This window comes from Erythranthe guttata, chromosome 6, assembly GCF_056151865.1.
Source record: "Erythranthe guttata isolate IM_541 chromosome 6, IM_541, whole genome shotgun sequence".
NCBI classification, from domain to species: Eukaryota; Viridiplantae; Streptophyta; class Magnoliopsida; order Lamiales; family Phrymaceae; genus Erythranthe; species Erythranthe guttata.
The window spans coordinates 15,822,622-15,843,208 of record NC_142538.1 but is presented as its reverse complement, the minus strand read 5'-3'; the positions used below and the strand labels follow the sequence as shown (position 1 = coordinate 15,843,208).

The 20,587-nt window shown below is 31.1% G+C and overlaps 1 protein-coding gene and 1 pseudogene across 1 annotated transcript; one reads left to right on the top strand and one right to left on the bottom strand.

Moving 5' to 3' along the window:
* The first annotated feature begins 580 nt into the window (after positions 1–580).
* Positions 581–2,446, top strand: LOC105957274 (uncharacterized). The gene is made up of 4 exons (XM_088819093.1): positions 581–833; positions 911–1,187; positions 1,303–1,469; positions 2,280–2,446. The coding sequence occupies exons 1-4, from the start codon at positions 581–583 to the stop codon at positions 2,444–2,446; spliced, it is 864 nt and encodes a 287-aa protein (XP_088675219.1).
* A 3,892-nt stretch (positions 2,447–6,338) lies between these two features.
* Positions 6,339–7,153, bottom strand: LOC105975174 (uncharacterized; annotated as a pseudogene).
* Between the last annotated feature and the right edge of the window lie 13,434 nt (positions 7,154–20,587).

Genomic DNA, 20,587 nt, shown 5'->3' with positions numbered 1-20,587 from the left:
CCTGGTTAAAATAATATAAATTTGTGTTCCCGACTAAAGGACAATGTGTGTTAAAAAATATTTAGATAAATTAATATTTCGTTAAATTAGTAGAATTTACTTGGTCCCAATTGTTTTAGTTTATAGAGGTTTAAGTGTATTTGTTTTTAATTTTATTTTTTTACCATTTATTCTGTCAATCTTTTTTTTTTTTTGATAATTACTCTAACCATAATGGAAGAATTATATTACACTATCATTTTCACAATCGAAAGCTTTATATGTTAACATTGTGCAGGTGTTGCATGATTAAAATCAAAAGAAATTAGGGAAAATAGCACTTAACCCCTCTTGTTACAAGCTTTTGCAGATGATCCCATGTGCTTGTAATATCAGCACATAACTCCCTTGTGGTTTATGGGGTAGCTCCCGTTAGTTTTTTCGTCAAATTTAACCGCGTGTGGGTGTGTGTCAAACTTCAACGGGGTCATCTGCAAAAAAAATACTTTGACGTTTAACACTGGTGGTTAAGTTTGACCGAAAAACTAACGAAAGCTACCCCATATACCACGAGGGAGTTATGTGCTCATATTACGAATACATGGGGTCATCTGCAAAAGCTTGTAACCACAGCGGGTTAAGTGTTATTACCCAAGAAATTAATATTTTTTCACTTGTACACAGGAAACTAATAATCTACCCAAATGGAGACGACATTGGAAAAAACTGCGACCATATTTCCGCACACTTAGCTATCGCAGACAAAAATTATCTTCCTGCAAATGGAGAGGTTAATGCTGTTTTCAGCATCTTTCTCTTCAATCACAATTCCGGCAAATTTCTTGCTTCACAAGGTATTTATTGTTCTTTTTGTTAGTGTTGTAAGAAAATTAGATAAAATTTAGTATGAGGAAAATACTTATTTGCACAGGAATAACAAGACGTTTTCGAGGACTCAAGTCTCAATGGGGATTTTCAAAATTTATCTCTAAGAAAACCCTATTGGATCCATCAAACGGATACCTAGTTGATGACAACTGCGTGTTTGGTGCCGAGGTTTTCATAGTCAAAAGAGAGGCCGTCACCGAATGTTTGTCTTTGAATAATGTGTATAATGAACACTACAAGCACGAGTTTAAGATTTCAAACTTCTCCGAACTGGAGGACGTTTGGTATTCTGAAGAATTCAACGTTGGACGCCACATATGGTACCATTTTCTAGCATTACAATGATGATCTTTCGGCAATTGTTTACTAACCTTGCACTTGTTCGTCTGACATGAATATGTTTTTTTTTTTTTTTTTTCTTTTTGATAAATTTAGGAATGTTGGTTTTTACCCAAAAGGAGCTCAAGAAGGAACTAGCAGCCACGTCGGCATCTCTTTGCTCTATGTTGGTTCCGATGAATTTATGCGTTCCAAAAGAGTGCACGCACGTTATACCATATGCATTGAAAACCAGGTTGATAATGAACACAATGCCCAATTAAGTAAGTTACAATCTCCATATATATATATAAATATTGTCACTTGATTTATTTTTCTAAGTTTGTCATTGTGCTTTGTTTGAATAAATAATCTTAATTAAACTCGATTTCCGGAATAATTTGCAAAAAAGTAATCTCCTATCCTATGTCTCCAGCAAGTTGCACAAAACATCCATGCTTAGCTTTCACCAACTTTTGTAGGAAAATTGCTTCTTTAAGTATCCCTTGTCATAAGTTTGTCACCTGTACTCTTTACAGCCCTAAATCAAAGCAAAAAACCGCTACAAGAAACCCTAATTGTGACAAAAAACAAGAGTTGTCAAAATATATATATATATATATATATATATATATATATATATATTAAGTGACAACATTTTGTATGTTGTCACTAACAGCTCATTTCTTGTCACTTGATCCTTTTCTTATTGTCACTATATAGAAGTGACAATCCATATTCGTTGTCACTGTCTAGAATTAGTGATACCTTACTAATAACGAGCATAGTGACAACATTTTTTGCTTAAATTACGTGAATAATAGGCGTTGTGGGCAGCGTTGTGGGCTTGTGGCTCAAAATATTATTTATTGCAGTGAACGATAGGCAGAAAGTGAATATTTTCGTCCAAAATGATAATTGAAAGGCAAATATTGTGTGCCCAAATGGCACAATTACCTACAAAGATTTCTAGCGTGTGTAGAGCGTTGGTGTGTGTTTGTACTCCACGCGCGCATTACGCTTTGTGCATGTGTTTTAGTTTCTTATGCACGTGTATATTTGCTAACCCCGGCGGCCCGTCTTCAATTTTGCAGCTAGTAACGACTGGTTTTCATCCCCTCACCAGAATTGGGGATTCTTTAAATTCATTGATATTGCAACTATTAATGATCCTGGAAAAGGATTCATCGTGAATGATTGTTGCATTCTAACTTTAGAAATCTCCATCCTAGCTCTTGTACAAAGATCTCCCTTAACTTAAGTAGCATGCTAGGGTTTGTGAATGTTTAGCAATTTTGTGAATTTTGTCTTGAATAAATTTAATTTTGAAGTATTTGGTATATTTGGCTTCTATATGTTTGTATTTTGATGATTTTCAGAATAATATAATTGAAATAGACACATTTGATGGTCGTTTTGTATTTACTAGCAAGGTGCACGCACTTTGCATGTGTCGGGTGAAATTTCTTTTACATTCTTTTAAGATTGTTCATATATTCATATTAATACAAGATTGTGTTTTATTTATTATGTATTCTAAATATTTAAATTACGAACTATATTGATTTTTTTTTTTCGAGACAATTTGTTTTACAGTAAAATGTATAAATATATTCACGCTTTATTTGTTCATTCACTCAATTATATTGTAGGGTAAATTAAAATCACCCTAAAGTAAAGTCTATTTACAAAACAACCCTCATTTTTTTTCATAATTACAACCACTACTACAACTTTGTAGATTTCTTACATTAATCATCCTTTTGTAAAGGGTCAATATAAGAAATTTACAAACCGTAGGGGGTTGGATGTAATTTTTCAACAACAAGGTGTATTTTCATAAATAGTCTTTATCTTAGGGGGTAATTGTAATTAACCCTACATTTTAATCTTGATAATAGGCTTTTTTTTATTCTTTTTTTCCTTCTTTTTTCCCGCCTTTGTTAAGGAATTCTTCAAGGGTGCATTTCAATTGAAGGATTTGAATCTGAAAGACTTGAAATAATTCCAACTGGAGATGAATTTAAAATCCACCACATTGACTCAAAATTCAAAAACAACTCCAAAATGTATCAGAGTTAAGTTTATAGTAAATTTTTAAGAGCTAATATACTAAGAGCCCTTAAAATCAAACATAATTTCAACTAAAATGATAAGTATAAATCCAAACTTTTAATTAAATTCTTAAGTTGAAATAATATATGACTCACATCCCTAAATTGTTTTTATCATATCATGTCCTTAAACCTTAAATTTTATAACTTACATATCTTTACGTTTCTCAACTCAAATTTATTTCTCTTCTCTCTCGCTTTTTCTCTTCAGCCCTCTCTCGTTTTCATTATATCAATCTCTCTCTTTTTTTTGTCTCTCACCTCTCTATCTCTATCTCGCTTTCTTCAGTAAGCACAAAGGCCGGCGGAGGAAGTGGTGGTGCATGGAGCAGGCGGTGAGCTGTGTGACGGAGGGAGCAAGCTTTTATTATTTATTTCTTATAAAGATTTGCCAATTTTCTTTATTTTTTGTATAGATCTGATATTGAAAGCATATTTTGACTAATTGGATATGCTTTTATTGATATTTAAGAGATTTTGCTTGGTTTGGATCTAATTTGCTACTTTATTCGACTTGTTACAGGCCATTCAGAACGTTCTTAGGGCGATACAATAGTGTAGCGACACACGTTGCTATATTAGCGTAATTATCATATATGATTTCTTGAGCAACCGATAATGCAAAAATATTATCAATGCTTATATTCTTTCTATTCCATATTTCATTGTAATAACTTATGGAATTCTCGGTGTTCCCGGGATTTAAAATTTCCTTTTCTAGTGTATAAGGCTCTATAGATTCATCTGGAGCTTGCTCACTAGGACCCACTTGATTAGTGGTTTCGTCTAACTTTCCTTTTTTTTTCGAGGATAGAGTCCTTTGAACCAATTGGTCTACCCCGTTTTTGTCTTGGGGGACCATCATCCATTTTCGCATGTTCTTCAGGAACAACGATCCTAGCTGGCACATTCACAGCTGGAGTATAAGACTTCGTGACTTTACTGGCATCATTAAATGCATCAGGAAGTCTATTGGCAATATTTTGTAAATGAATGATTCTATGGATCTCATTGTCACATTCAGAGGTACGTGGGTTGAGATGAGATAAATGTTGCCCACACCATGTGAGATTCTCGATTTGTTTTTGTTTATCATTATCACGGATATTCTGAATATCCTTACCAATCGGTATAAATAATGTCTCATCAAAATGACAATCCGCGAATCTAGCGGTGAATAAATCACCCGTCATTGGTTCCAGGAACCTGATAATTGACGGTGAATCAAAACCAACATAAATGCCAAGTCGGCGTTGGGGACCCATTTTCGTCATCTGAGGAGGAGGAATTGGCACATGTACAGCACATCCAAATGTACGTAGGTGCGAAATATTTGGTTCAAAGCCCAATGTCAGTTGCATTGGGGAATGCATGTGATAAACCGTCGGGCATAATCTTATTAATGTTGATGCATGTAATACCGCATGGCCCCATGCTATACTAGTGAGCTTAGATCTCATCAACAAGGTACGAGCAATAATTTGGATGCGTTTAATCATAGATTCTGCCAATCCATTTTGAGTATGAACGTATGGTACTGGGTGCTCGACATTAATTCCCAGCGCTGCACAATAATCATCAAAAAATTTTGATGTAAATTTTCCGGCATTATCCATCCTTATACTTTTTATAGGACAATTAGGGAAATGTGCACGGAGTTTAATAATTTGTGCTAGCAGACGTGCAAAAGCTATGTTACGTGTGGATAACAAACACACATGTGACCATCTGCAAGATGCGTCCACTAAAACCATAAAATATCTAAATGGTCCACTTGCAGGGTGTATTGGTCCACAAATATCGCCATGAATTCTTTGTAAAAATGATGGTGATTCATAACCAACTTTTTCTGTAGAAGGTCTTATAATGAGTTTTCCCATTGAACAAGATTCACAGAAATAATCTTTCGACATCAACATTTTTGTATTATTTAATGGATGTCATTTAGTATGTTCTGCAATTCTACGCATCATCGTTGTTCCTGGGTGACCTAGTCGATCATGCCATAACCCTAATATATCTGGATTAACCAGTTTCCATGACATAGTGGCGTATGATTCAAAGGCACGAATTGGGACACGATACACTCCAGAAGTCGTTGCTTCAAATTTTTCATGAATAGTCTTTATTCTGTTCATATCATATGATGTGATACATATATATTCCTTGGAATATTCAAAACAAGTTTCTAAGTGATACCCATTATGCCTCACATCTTTAAAACTCAATAAATTTCTTTTTGATTTAGTGGATAATAATGCATTTTCGATGTGTAGCGTGGTACCATTAGGTAATACAAGTGTTGCATTCCCAGAGCCATCTATAATTTCAACGGGACCTGATATGGTTTTAACTTGTGCTTTGCACATTGTCATACTCTAAGAAATATATTTTATCAGATAGAATTGTGTGCGTTGTTTCACTATCAAATAGACAATAATCTCTTTTGTCGATACTTCCCATGATATCCTGATTAAATAATATAAAGTTAATGCTTACATCATAACATTATGTGCGAATGATGATAATAAGTACAATATATTATTTGGAATACCAAAATACAAGTTCGACCTTGGGAATGTATCATCCAAGGGAAATTACACATGTACATATATTTTATTTATAATACAAAATATCTAAACCTCGGGAATTATACTTCCGAGGTAAGACTATATACCGTATATACAACATATTTCAAAATTACTATTAAACTAATAGTATTTGATCATCGATCAATCGATATCCATAAGAAAATCTTGCAACTCAAGAGACTTTGCATCCTGAATAGGAGCTTGATCAGACATGATTTCAGTTGTGTTGGCCTCAAGAAGAAAATTTGGTTTTTCTGTTTCTATTGCATGCGTATGGATGCTCTTTTCTTTATTCTTCTTTGAACTTTGGTATAGATCTACAAAGTGTTGGGCAATCCTGCAAACTTTGGCCCAGTGTCCATTCATCCCACATCTGTTGCAAATACTCTCAACATGCTTTTCTTTATCACGATTTCCATGACCGAGTTGTCTTCGTTTAGCCATATAATCATTTTTTGTGGAAATATTCACGTCCACCTAGGGGATTTCCATGATTATCTCGACGTTGACCATTGTGCCAATTGTTATTACGTGCACCACGCCAGAATTTTCGGCCACGACCTTTGAAACGGTTCGTTTGTTTATTAGCATGTGCTTCTAGCACTGCTTGAGACCCACTGGGTCGCAAATCGTGATTTTTCAATAACAATTCATTAGTCTTTTCTGCAGTGAGAAGGACAGAGATCAACTCTGAATATGTTCTAAACTGGCGTTGTCTATACTGCTGTTGGAGTACAAGATTTGAAGCATGCATGGTAGAAAAAGTTTTCTCTAATTTATCAAATTCTTGCAGTTTTATACCACATAGTGCTAGACGAGACTCAATCTTAAATAATGTTGATTTATAATCCGCAACGGATTTAAAGTCTTGCAGTCTTAAATGTTGCCACTCATATTGAGCTTGTGGTAGGATTACTGTTTTCGTGTGATCAAATCACTCCTTGAGTTTTTGCCATATTTCTGATGGTCTTTCTAATTGTATATACTCATCTTTCAGATCCTCAGAAAGATGATGGCGTATAAAAATCATAGCATTTGCCTCATCTTTCCTATTTGCCTCCTTGATATCTACACACTCCAATGTTTTTACAAGATCTAATCCTTGGAGGTGTAATTTGATATCCAAGCACCAGGATAAATAATTATTCCCACTAACATCGAGGATCTGAAATTTTTGTTTCTCGATTCCAGCCATTATATAGAGTAGTGTAAATAAAAATATAAAGATAATATAATTTTAATTATTACAAACCTTCGGTATATTTGGGCAGAACCTCGTGCTGATAACGTGTTGTGAAATAATATTAATTAATCAATATTAACTAATTTTTAATATATAATATGGAACTTGTATATATATGTGTGTATACGGTTATGTATATATGCATAAATACACACACTAATTAATATAATATAATATTATACACAATATAATATAATATAAATATATATGTATAGAGAGAGAGAAAATAGTATAGAGAGAGAGTGAGAAAGCGCAGCCAAAATAGTGTGTTTTATTACTTTGCACACGTTGCTATTTATAGGCTTTTTGCCCAATTACAATTAGACATTTGTCATCACTAGGAAAAAGCAAATGACACATATTTGTATACTTGTCAACACTAGTCTTTTCTCCTATCTTGTGTCTACACTTGGCACATAATTGTGTTGAGTTCATGATATTATAATAATATTGCGAGTTATAGACATTATATTCCTCTTTCTTATTCACCCGTGGCATAATATTGTGTCATTCACAAGAATAATATCGATTTACCGTCTAAATATTGAAGGTGCATCGAAGATTCGAAGTGATCAAACGACGGTTCTAATGTATTGAAGTCTAAATCAAAGGACAATTCTTATCACTCAAATTCTATAAGTTTATCTTTTAATTATATTTATGCAAATCTATGTCGCAACTTTCACAACTCCTAGAAATGAGTTGGGGTTGATACCAAAAGAGAAGAGATTCGAACCGTACGTATCGTATGTGCTTTCGAATTGGGTAACTATGGCTTGGAAGAACTTCAAGTTTTCAAACCAATTTCGTCTCTAGTTGGTATGATGCGTCTCTATGCATGTACGAAGTTGGTATGACGCATGTAGAAGCTGCATGATTACTGTCTTTAATTATCAACTACTCATTATTCTTTGTCTTAAAAATTGTAAAATTATTTGTACGTTTATGTTTTTATTTATATATAAATTTATTTTCGTAAATACTTGCTATATTTTTAATTAGTTAAAATTAAAACAAAATATTGTGGAGAGGAAGAATACTGTATCAAATATAATCACACATTCGGGGCCGGACCGGATTTTTAAATTTTGTCCAAAATTGCCATGCATGGGATTCGAACTCGGGCCGCCAAACACCTGAAAAACATCCACCCACTGAGACAAGGCCAATATTTGGGAAATTTCTTGCACGAAATATATATAACATATACAAACAGTATAAAATGATTCTAATAAATAATGTTAAATAGATTGTTAATTATCATATTCATAATTATTAAATAATTTTAATTAAATTATTAACAAATATAATATAATATAATAATTGAATGGACTTGAGCTTAATCCATTTAAATCTTACGATTCGATTCTAATATTTGATTAAAATGTAAATGTAAAAAAAAGATTAAATCATATGATGTATGATTTAATTCTTACGATTTTTACAAACTAAACCAATTATTAAAAGAGAAATCACATCATAATATTTTGATTAAACTAGTCGTATATAATGTTATTTTTAAAGTAAGAATATTAATTGAAATGAGATATAATCTATTTTTGTTAAAATAAACATCATTTATATTTTTAAATAATTATCTTATGATAAAATCCTCAATAATATTAATAAGTTATTGTCAACAATTGAGGTAAATCGATTTAAATTAATTGAAATGAGTTATAATCTATTTTTTTAAATAAACATATTATTTTATTTTTCATTCAATTTTTTTCACACTATCGATTTTAATAACATAAGTGAATTGATTCAATACTTTATATTTTTCAATAGTGGAGATTAAATTGATATATTAATTAATAATAGATGTTTTGAAGTATTGAACCGTGATTATATATATTTTTTCTTATATTGCATTTGTTAATTATTTAATTAAAATTATTTAATTAAAATTATTTAATTAAAATTATTTAATAATAATTAATATGAAAATTATTAATTTATTTAGCATATTTATCATATTTATCATTTACACCATAGTTGTATATTATATATATTTATTGTCTATTTTTTATCAAATATGTTGGTTGGCCCAGTGGCAAAGAGCCGCACATTCTTCCTCACTGCCCCAAGTTTGAACCCCAAAATGAGCATTTTTGGACAAAAATACCGGATATTTCCGGGTTGACCCGTTGGGTGTCTATGTATATGTCCTTAATCGACAGTTATTTAATAAGGGCAAATGGCAAAGAGGGATATGTCAAGGCACTTAAATGTACATTGGTCCACAAAAAAAAAAAAAAAGTTTCACAAATAAACCATCCCCATGTCTTTAATCTAAAATACCCTCTATAATATTTTTTTTTTATCAATTGTACTTTAACTTCCTCAATATTACACATTGACCTCGGATTTAAACAAATATATTACATTAACTCCTATTTTAATAATTTTTTCAGAAAATAATAATGTACATTGGTCCAAAAAAAAAAGTCTCACAAATAAACCATCCCCGTGTCTTTAATCTAAAATACCCTCTATAATATATTTTTTTTTTATCAATTCCATCAATTATACTTTAACTTCCTCAATATTACACATTGACCTCGGATTTAAACAAATATATTACATTAACTCCTATTAATAATTTTTTCAGAAAATAATAATTTTTCTGAATTTTTTTCAAGCGTTGTTTTTTTTTTTTTTTGAAATTTTTTTTTCTGAATTTTTTTTCCAGCCGGTCTCCAGCGTTGACTTTTTCTTTTTTGAAATTTTGTTTCTTAAAAAAAACCATTTTAATTAATATTAGGGTAAATTACACTTTACCCCCTCGTACTCTGCCCAATAACCACTTTACCCCCTCGTACTCTTAATTTCGTTGATTTACCCCCTTGTACTTGTACGATTTCCCAATACAACCCTCTTTGTCAACTTTTTCCGATTTTGACTCTGACGCCATTTGGTCAAGAGTCAAAATATTGACGTAAATATTGAATTTTTTCGATTTTGACTCTCGAGAATAGAAAAGAGAAAGTTTCACACATTCATATATATATATATATATTTTTTTTTTGCACTAGGTGGAATCGATCAATTTTTGGGTCTTGATTTTTACTAAGTTAGGGGTTTAATTTTGGGATATCTTAGAAGGGGAAGTGGTGGGAGAAGAATAAATGACAATATTGACGGAGGAGAAACGACGCGTTATAGGCAGTGGCAATTTTGTAATTTACGTCAGAGTCAAAATTGACAAAAGTTGAAGGAAAGGGCTGTATTGGGAAATTGTACAAGTACAAGGGGGTAAATCGATGAAATTGAGAGTACGAGGGGGTAAAGTGACTCTTAGGCAGAGTACGAGGGGGTAAAGTGGAATTTACCCTTAATATTATTGTCTTGACTGCTAAATTACTGTCTCAAACAATAATAATACTGTTTGGGACAGTAATATTATGAATATTACTTATCGAACAGTAATATTACTAATTTTACTGTCTCATGCAATAATATTACCGTCTCAAACAGTAATATTATTGCATGAGACAGTAATATTACGGTTGGAGACAATAATATTACGGTCGAAGACTGCAAAATTACAGGCCAAGACGATAAAATTAATTAATACAATAAAATTACTGTCTCAACTGTCCCAGGCAAATAATAAACTAGGAAAATATAGGGAATATAATTTTTTGAAGAGTTGCTACGGCAAAGCTCTTTATAAGTTTATTTCTAGTGATTTATTGGATTTAATTTTTTGGGTTCAGTTACTAAAAAGGTAAAGATCCTTTAAATACAGTTAAACCTCTACAAATTAATACAGCCGATACTAAAGTAATTCTATGAATTTAGCGAATTGTTAAATTATTGAGTTAATAATTTAACACGTTTTTACCGAGTTCGGATCGAGAGATTGTATTATTTAATCAATGTTATTAACTTACTGAATATTAATTTATTGAGATTCTACCGTAAATAATAAAAAAAAGAAAAAAAGACTTTCAAACTACCAAATGCATGAATATTAAAATGCGTGAATACTAAAGTGAATTAATTCCAACATATTCAAGGCAACACGGTCAAAGGTCGTGGTATAAAAACTTGTACCAGGATTAATTAAAATCGAAAGAAAACAGACAATAATTAGTTGAAAGAAAGACGATGTCTATGATGTCTGAGAGTGAGACCCCAACCCCATCAACAGATAGTATGATACTTCTTTTTCTCTTCTTCCTCCATATATATATATATATATATATATATATATATATATATATATATATATATATATATATATATATATATATATATATATATATTATGCTGATTTTTTTAATTTTTTTTTATATTTTATTTATTGCTGCTATCAGAATTACCTGCAATGGAAATAAGAGAGGAGTCACCTGCACATTTTTTGCTCAAGATTGAATCGTTCTCCTTGCTTCGCAAACACGGAATTCATAAATACAAGACTGAGAAATTTGTGGCCGGTGAATACAACTGGTATGTTATTCTCTATTTATATCTAGGTTGTGTTTGATAAAATTAAAAACTTAATGTTGAATGCTGAATACATAGCTGAATGGTTAAGAATATTATCTGAATACTTAATGCAGAACAAATAAGTTCGTTTGATAATTATATATCTGAATCTGAATAATCTAAGATTACGATATTATCCCTAAGAATAAATTATTTATTAGTTGAATTAATAGTACTTTTTATGTTAGAAAAAATATAACATATGTGGAGTTAAAGAATCATACATTTCTTCGTTATAAAATAATATAATTAAAATAGATTTTACAAAAGCCAAAAACTAGCCCGTTCTAATATTTCAGTCACAATATAATAGAATAAAAAATTGGTTAGTGGGTACAATCCCAAGACCACGGCCTAGAATACACTGCTTTTCACCGCCTCAATTTTCTTTCCCCACGAGGATTTTTTTTATAATTATTTTTAATAATTGCAATAGCATAAGCGTTTTATTATTGTTGCTCAAATTTGAAGAAGATTGATTAACTGAGATAAAGGTTGTTGTCAACTGAAGAATACAATTATGGTGGTTTAGAAATTAAATGGATATGAGTTTCAACGAAAAAGACAGAGAGTTGGTTGCCAAACTCAATTTTTTGTAAGGATAAATGTGTAAAAAATTCGTTCAGAGAATCTCTGACTCAATAAGCAAGCATTTTTTGACTAATTCGGTAAGTGGTAAATTCAATCATTAAAATATCTACACCAAACGTACTTAATAGGTTATGTCTGAAGGATTCAGAATTTTACGTCTATTCAGAGCTCATTAAGAGCAATCAAACACACCGTCACAACCTAATCATTTATCCATTCAATCTAACTCTAGCCACATTGAAAGAATTAATTATATTACATATCGTTTTCACAATCAAAAGATATATATATATATATATATATATATATATATATATATATATATATATATATATATATATATATATATATATATATATATATATATATATATATATATATATATAAATATATATATATAGATAGATAGATAGATAGATATATTTCTTTTCACTTGTGCACAGGAAACTAATAATCTACCCCAACGGAGACGACATTGGAAAAGATTGCGACCATGTTTCCGTACACTTAGCTATCGCTGACAAAAATTCTCTTCCTTCAAATGGGGAGGTCAATGCTGTTTTCAGCATCTTTCTCTTTAATCACAATTCCGGCAATTTTCTTTTTTCACAAGGTATTTATTGTTCTTTTTGTTCTGTCGTCGCTTGTGATGGTTTTGGTTTTAGTGTTGTAAGAAAATTAGATAAAATATAGTATGAGGAAAATACTTATTTGCACATGAATAACAAGACGTTTTCGAGGACTCAAGTCTCAATGGGGCTTTTCAAAATTTATCTGTAAGAAAACCCTATTGGATCCATCAAATGGATATCTAGTTGATGACAACTGTGTGTTTGGTGCTGAGGTTTTCATAGTCAAAAGAGAGGCAGTCACTGAATGTTTGTCTTTGGAGAATGTCTATAATAAACCCTACAAGCACGAGTTTAAGATTTCAAACTTCTCCAAACTGGAGGACGTTTGGCATTCTGAAGAATTCAACGTTGGACGCCACATATGGTACCATTTTCTAGCATTACAATGATGATCTTTCGGTAATTGTTTACTAACCTTGCATTTGTTCGTCTTATGTGAATACGTTTTTTTTTTCTTTTGATAAATTTAGGAATATTCGTCTTTACCCAAAAGGATCTAAAGCAGGAAGTGGCAGCCACGTCAGCATCTCGTTGCACTATGTTGGTTCCGATGAATGTATGCTTTCCAAAAGAGTGCACGCACGTTATACCATACGCATTAAAAACCAGGTTAATGACAAACACAATGGCCGCCAAATCAGTAAGTTACAATCTCCATATATCTTGTCACTTGATTTGTTTTCCTAAGTTTGTGAATGTTTCTTTCACTAAATAATCTTAATTAAACTGTATTTCCGGAATAATTTGCAAAAAAGTACTTTCCTATCCTATCTCTGCACCAAGTTGCACAAAATCTCCATGCTTAGCTTTCACCAACTTTTGTCGGAAAACTGCTTCTTTAATATCCCTTTTCATTTTTGTCATAAGTTTGTCACCTACACTCTTTACATCCCTAAATCAAAGCCAAGAACCACTACAAGAAACCCTAATCCTGACAATAACAAAATATTGTCAATATATATATATATATATATATATATATATATATATATATATATATATATATATATATATATATATATATATTAAGTGACTATTGTTTATGTTGTCACTTACTTTTTTTTATTGTCACTGTATAGAAGTGACACTCCATTTTAATTGTCACCATATAGAATTAGTGATACCCCACTAATAACAAGTATACTGACAACATTTTCTTTTAACAAGTGAAACATACGCGTCGTCACTCAAAAAAATATTTCTTACGGTGAACGATAACAAGAAAGTAAATATTTTCTCCCAAGATGATAATTGAAAGGCAAATATTTTCGCTCGTTAGTGTTGTGTGTGTTTGTACTCCGAGCGCATTATGCTTTGTGCCATATATGTGTTTTGGTTTTATATGCATGTATATATTTGCTAACCCCGATCCGTCTTCAATTTTTTGCAGCTAGTAACGACTGGTTTTCACCTCCTAGCAAGAATTGGGGATTCTTTAAATTCATTGAGATTGCAACAATTAATGATCCTAAAAAAGGATTCATCGTGAACGACTGTTGCATTCTAACTGTAGAAATCTCCGTCCTAGCTGTTGTACAAGGATCTCCCTTACCTATTAAAAAAGAGGAATGATTTGATTTTTCGGCATGGATTTATTAGGGTTTGTGAATGTTAAACGATTTTGTGATAAAGACAGTCTTAGATTATTTTGGTCTAGAATAAATTTGATTTTGAAGTGTTTGGTATATCGGCGTCTATATGTTTTTTGATGATTTTCAGAATAAGATAATTGGACACATTTGATGGTCTTTTTGTATTTTCTAGCTAGGTGCAAGGGTGAAAAAAATTACCCTACTCAAATATAATAGCAACGAAAACAAAAAATTATCTAAATACCCATTTCATTTACATAAGGAAGTTTTGGTTATTAAAACAAAAATATATAGTTAATTTTTACATTTCTTTGTGTAATTATCTGTTAATAGCCCCCAAAAACATATTGGAATTTAAAGATATGCCACAGTTTTGCAGTAATCAAATATATATCATCATTTAACACAGAATTTACATATGGCACATCAATTCAAAGGAATTGCTCAATATTACCCTACTCATATATATATATATATATATATATATATATATATATATATATATATATATATATATATATATATATATATATATATATATATATATATATATATATATATATATATATATATATATATATATATATATATATATATATATATGGATTATTTTAAGGACCCCTCAAATTTTGAATACAACAATTACATTCTTGTGGATACCCTCTCCATTTTGAAATTAGCTTGGAGGGTGTATAGCAATTTCATTCATTTTTTCTATTTAGGTTTATTTCCATAATTTTTTTTTTCATTTGTGAGCTCGGAACCTTGGGTGGTTAGCGGCGGCTAGAGTTTCGGAGGCACTTGGGGAGAGGAGTTATTGGTGGAGTGGTCTAAAATTTGTAGCATTTCGCAGCTATGGCCTCTCTCTCTCTCGTACTGTTTATTGATATTTGAGTATTTTGATGTTTCTTCAATTTTTGTTGATTTGCACTAAAATAATTTTTTTTTTGATTTTGCAATTGCTGCTTAATGAAAGTCATTGATCCTCTCCTTGAAGGTGTCAAACAATTGGGTTGAAGTTACATCTGCTTCAAGTTACAGTGTTCACCAGATTGTATACATTATTGTACATTACTATACATTGTTATACATTACTATACATTAATAGTTACATCATGTAGTTACATATGCATATATTTGTATATTTTCGATTTGTATTTATTGGTTATTGGGTGATTTATAATATAAATATTGAAATTGTAAATTTTTGTTGTTGGGATTTATGAATTCTTTTTGTGTAAGTCAATATTCGTGCGTGTACATAATTGATCGATCCACTAAGAATTTGGAGTAAAACGAAAAAAACATAACTACGAATGAAGTTTACTACAGTTAAATGTAGTGATATATCATCAGTGACGATGTAAACATATCGATTTAAAAAACAATTTAAAAACAAAGAACATAACTATGAATGCCTATAGTTTACTACAGTTACATGTAGTTATTTGCAGTACTGGAAACATTTTAATTTTAAAAAATTAATAAACAATTATATAAATAAAAAATAATAAATTAAACAAACAAGTTTTCAAAAACAATTCAGCGAAAATGCTGCAGGACCAGAAATATTGAATGCAATTTGGCCGAAAATTGCATATAAGGGTAGTATAGTACTTTCCTCTGGGATATTACAAATGATGATTTTGGCTTTCCTAGTTTATTAGGCACCTAGGGGCCTCTTTAGTTGGCATTATTACCCAGGATTGGATGAATTGTACTCCCGTGTACAACGTTTGGTTTAGTTGAAATACTCATCCTTGACAAGTGGCCCCACCAATATAATTACCCAATTGAATTATTAATAGTCAAGCCAAAATTGGCTTGACAACTTATCACATCTTCAATCGCAACATCTAACCTAGATGAATTATCGAAAATGTCCTTCAATAATACCACAATTACGAAATTTACACATAAATACTTCAGATCTTCATTTTCCCCTTTGAAAGATCGAGCCCTAGTTTTTTACGTAAGAATCCAAAAGTTCATGCTCTTTTCAATCAGCTTCCAATCTTTATTTTGTTTTGGTGCTTAATCCCTTCAATTTCACCATAAAACCCTCTAAATTTCTAGTATTTTCCGGTAACGGGAGGTTTATGAATTCTGAAACTAGGTTGGAGAAGGAGAGGAAATCGATCTAGCTGAGTTTTTTTAGGGTTTTTTCTGCAACAATTTTTTCTAATTGGCGTTTTTTCATTGTTGTTGTTGTTTTGTTGTGGAATGATAGATCGGAGGAATTTTTGGTGTTTGTGGAGTTTGAGGATGTTTTCTTTGAAGTGGAATTGAGTTTCTTGAGTGGGGTTTTAACTTTTAATAAAGGTGGTTGAGTTTAATGAACTTGTGTTGGTCTTAATTTTGGATGATGAATCAGATGGGAGCTTAATTAATCAGCTTAGTTTGGTTCTTGACTTCGCCATTAATGGTGGTTTTGATTAGCTTTGTTTGGTTTTATGAACGATATAGAAAACTGCAATAGACTTAAAAGAATTAATAAATAACCAATTTTTATTTTAAATTAAAATAAAGAAAACCATTAAAAAAATAAAAAGAAAAAGAAAAATAGAAAATAAAATGGCGTGAGCTGGAGAGAATTAGTGGGAATTGCATATTTAAGAAAACAATTAATTAATTTTCCATGATAACTTTCAGTAATATTAAATATGGCCAATTTTTGATAATTCGAGTCAATTGGATTTATAACAAAGATCAATTAAAAAAAAATAGATTTATCATGAAGCCGAAAATCAATGAGGGGGTTTTGTCAAATAGCCTCTTATTAAAAATGGTTCATTACAAATAAGTCCATCATGGGATACTTATTCATAAATGGGTCCAGACAAAAAAATATTTTACAAAAAAGTCCAAAGATTGTCCAGAAATGTATAAAAGACTAAAATACCCAATCATATTTTAACATGCTCCGATTTCATCGTTTAATTCAATTTAACCTCAATTTGACCCCAAATTTCGCAAATTATTCAATTTTGAGTACAATTTCGCCCGTCGCTGCCGTTGACTTTTTTTTTTTTTTTTTTTTTTCTGCTGCTTTTTCCGTCGGTCTCCGGCGTTGAATTTTTCGATTTTTTTTCCATCGGCGGTCAACGCTGGTCTTCAGCGGCGTTATTTGTTTCCTAATTTTTTTTTCTTCAACATCTTTTTGTCCGTTTAAACAGTAATATTGTTGTGGTTGACAGTTATATTAACTATATTTCTGTTTAACATAACATTAATTATACTACAGTTTAACATAGTAATATTGTTATATTACTCTCTAGCACAGTAATATTAACACAACAAAAAATCATTATTCTTGTGTAACATAGTAATATTAATATGTTGACCGTTCAACAAAGACAAACATAATAAAAAGCCAAAATAATTAATATTGATGTGGTTGACAGTAATATTGCTGTCATTCACAGTAATATTACTGAACGACAGTAATATATTACCACCAATCACAGAAATATTGTACAGAATAATATTGCAATAGTAGATAGTAATATTATTACGTTCATCGGTCAACAAATCAAACAAAATAATATTGATGTAATTGACAGTAATATTATTATGTTTACAGTAATTTTGCCGTCAACGACAAAAATTTAATTACGTTGACTTGTCAACAAATCAAACAAAATAAAAAAAAATGCCAAAAAGATAATAATATATTTATTTGGTTGACAGTAATTGTATTGTCAGCGACGACAGTGCAATTACGTAAATGTACTGTCAACGACAGCACAATTACTGTCAACACAATATAATTACTATTAATGACAGTACAATTACGGTCAACGTTCTGCGTCGGGCGTAAAAAAACAGAAAATAATTTAGGGAAAAAAAAAAAGTTAACGCCGGAGACCGGCGGTCAACGCTGGAAACCGGCAGCTAAAAAGGTAGATAGAAAAAAAAAAAAAAAAGTCAACGCCGTAAAAAAAGTTCAGAAAAAAAAAGTTTAAAAAAATAAAAATCAAAATTGGATTTTTGTGGTAAACATTGATTAAATTAAAGTTAAATTGGGATTACAATTAGGAATTGTGTTTAAAGGGTTGGAGATAATTTTGTCATATGCATTAATTTTGCATTTATTTATGATATATATTAATGGGATGAGCTTATTGGCGAAAGAGATATAACCCCTGAAACTAGAATAATAAAGACTTTTAAACCCAAATTATTTGCCTACACCCAAATTTCATTCTTAATTAAGAAGACCCCCCCTAGACTAGTGTGAGAAGATAAAACTACCCTAAACTACTATAACCCTAATTATTTGTCCCCTAGATTTCAAACTTCTCCGAACTGGAGGAGGTTTGGTATTCTGAAGAATTCAACGTTGGACGCCACATATGGTACCATTTTCTAGCATTACAGTGATGATCTTTCGGCAATTGTTTACTAACCTTGCACTTGTTTGTCTGACATGAATGTACTTTTTTTTTCTTTTGATAAATTTAGGAATATTCGTCTTTACCCAAAAGGAGCTCAAGAAGGAACTGGCAGCCACGTCGGCATCTCTTTGCACTATGTTGGTTCCGATGAATGGATGCGTTCCATAAGAGTGCACGCACGTTATACCATATGCATTGAAAACCAGGTTGATAATGAACACAATGCCCAATTAAGTAAGTTACAATCTCCATATATATATATATTGTCACTTGATTTGTTTTTCTAAGTTTGTCATTGTGCTTTGTTTCACTAAATAATCTTAATTAAACTCGATTTCCGGAATAATTTGCAAAAAAGTACTCTCCTATCCTATGTCTCCAGCAAGTTGCACAAAATATCCATGCTTAGCTTTCACCAACTTTTGTAGGAAAATTGCTTCTTTAAGTATCCCTTTTCATTTTTGTCACCTGTACTTTTTACAGCCCTAAATCAAAGCAAAAAACCGCTACAAGAAACCCTAATTGTGACAAAACAAGAGTTGTCAATATATATATATATATATATATATATATATATATATATATATATATATATATATATATATATTAAGTGACAACATTTTGTATGTTCACTGACAGCTCATTTGTTGTCACTTAGTGTCTAATTGGTTCAAGGAAAATAGTAGGTAAAATAGTGAAAAGGTGATGTGAAATAGTTTTCTTGTTTGGTTGATAAGTAAAATACTATGTAAAACAATTTTATGGAAAATGTGGAAAACAAGGGAAATGGGTTTCATTCTACCTCTCTCTACCTAATCTTCTTCTATCTCATATCTTTCTCTTTCCTCGGTCACCCCTCTTCTTCTCTCTCTTATGTCTCTCTCCTTTTTTTTTTTTTTTTGATAATCAAAATGCATTAATAAGGAAAGGAAAAGATAAATTTACACATATAAGATGTTCATCTTATTTTAAACAATTTTTGCTAATAACGAGCATACTGACAACATTTTTTGCTTAAATTAAGTGAATAATAGGCGTTGTGGCTCAAAATATTATTTATTGCAGTGAACGATAACCACAAATTAAATATATTCTTCCGAAATGATAATTGAAAGGCAAATATTGTTTGCCCAAATGGCACGTGTGTAGCGTTGTGTGTGTTTGTACTCCAAGCGCGCATTACGCTTCGTGCATGTGTTTTGGTTTCTTATGCACGTGTATATTTGCTAACCCCGGCGGCCCGTCTTCAATTTTGCAGCTAGTAACGACTGGTTTTCATCTCCTCACCAGAATTGGGGATGCCAATTCTTTAAATTCATTGATATTGCAACTATTAATGATCCTGGAAAAGGATTCATCGTGAATGATTGTTGCATTCTAACTTTAGAAATCTCCATCCTAGCTCTTGTACAAAGATCTCCCTTAACTTAAGCCCGCTAGGGTTTGTGAATGTTTAGCGATTTTGTGATAGAGAGAGTCTTATAAGCTGAATTTTGTCTAGAATAAATTTGATTTTGAAGTATTTGGTATATATATGTGCCGTCTATATGTTCGTATTTTGATGATTTTAAGAATAATATAATTGAAATAGACACATTTGATTGTCGTTTTGTATTTACTAGCAAGGTGCACGCACCTCGCATGTGCCGGGTGAAAAAAAGTTACATTCTTTTAAGATTGTTCATATATTCATATTAATACAAAATTATATTTTGTTTATTATGTATTCTAAATATATAAATTAC

What these genes read in the sequence shown, in the direction of transcription:
- LOC105957274 (XM_088819093.1), top strand. Translation starts at nt 581, where the DNA reads ATGGGGTCATCTGCAAAAGCTTGTAACCACAGCGGGTTAAGTGTTATT. An exon ending in CAAATTTCTTGCTTCACAAG is followed by an intron (nt 834 to 910) that starts GTATTTATTGTT and finishes TTATTTGCACAG; the next exon opens with GAATAACAAGACGTTTTCGA. An exon ending in AACGTTGGACGCCACATATG is followed by an intron (nt 1,188 to 1,302) that starts GTACCATTTTCT and finishes TGATAAATTTAG; the next exon opens with GAATGTTGGTTTTTACCCAA.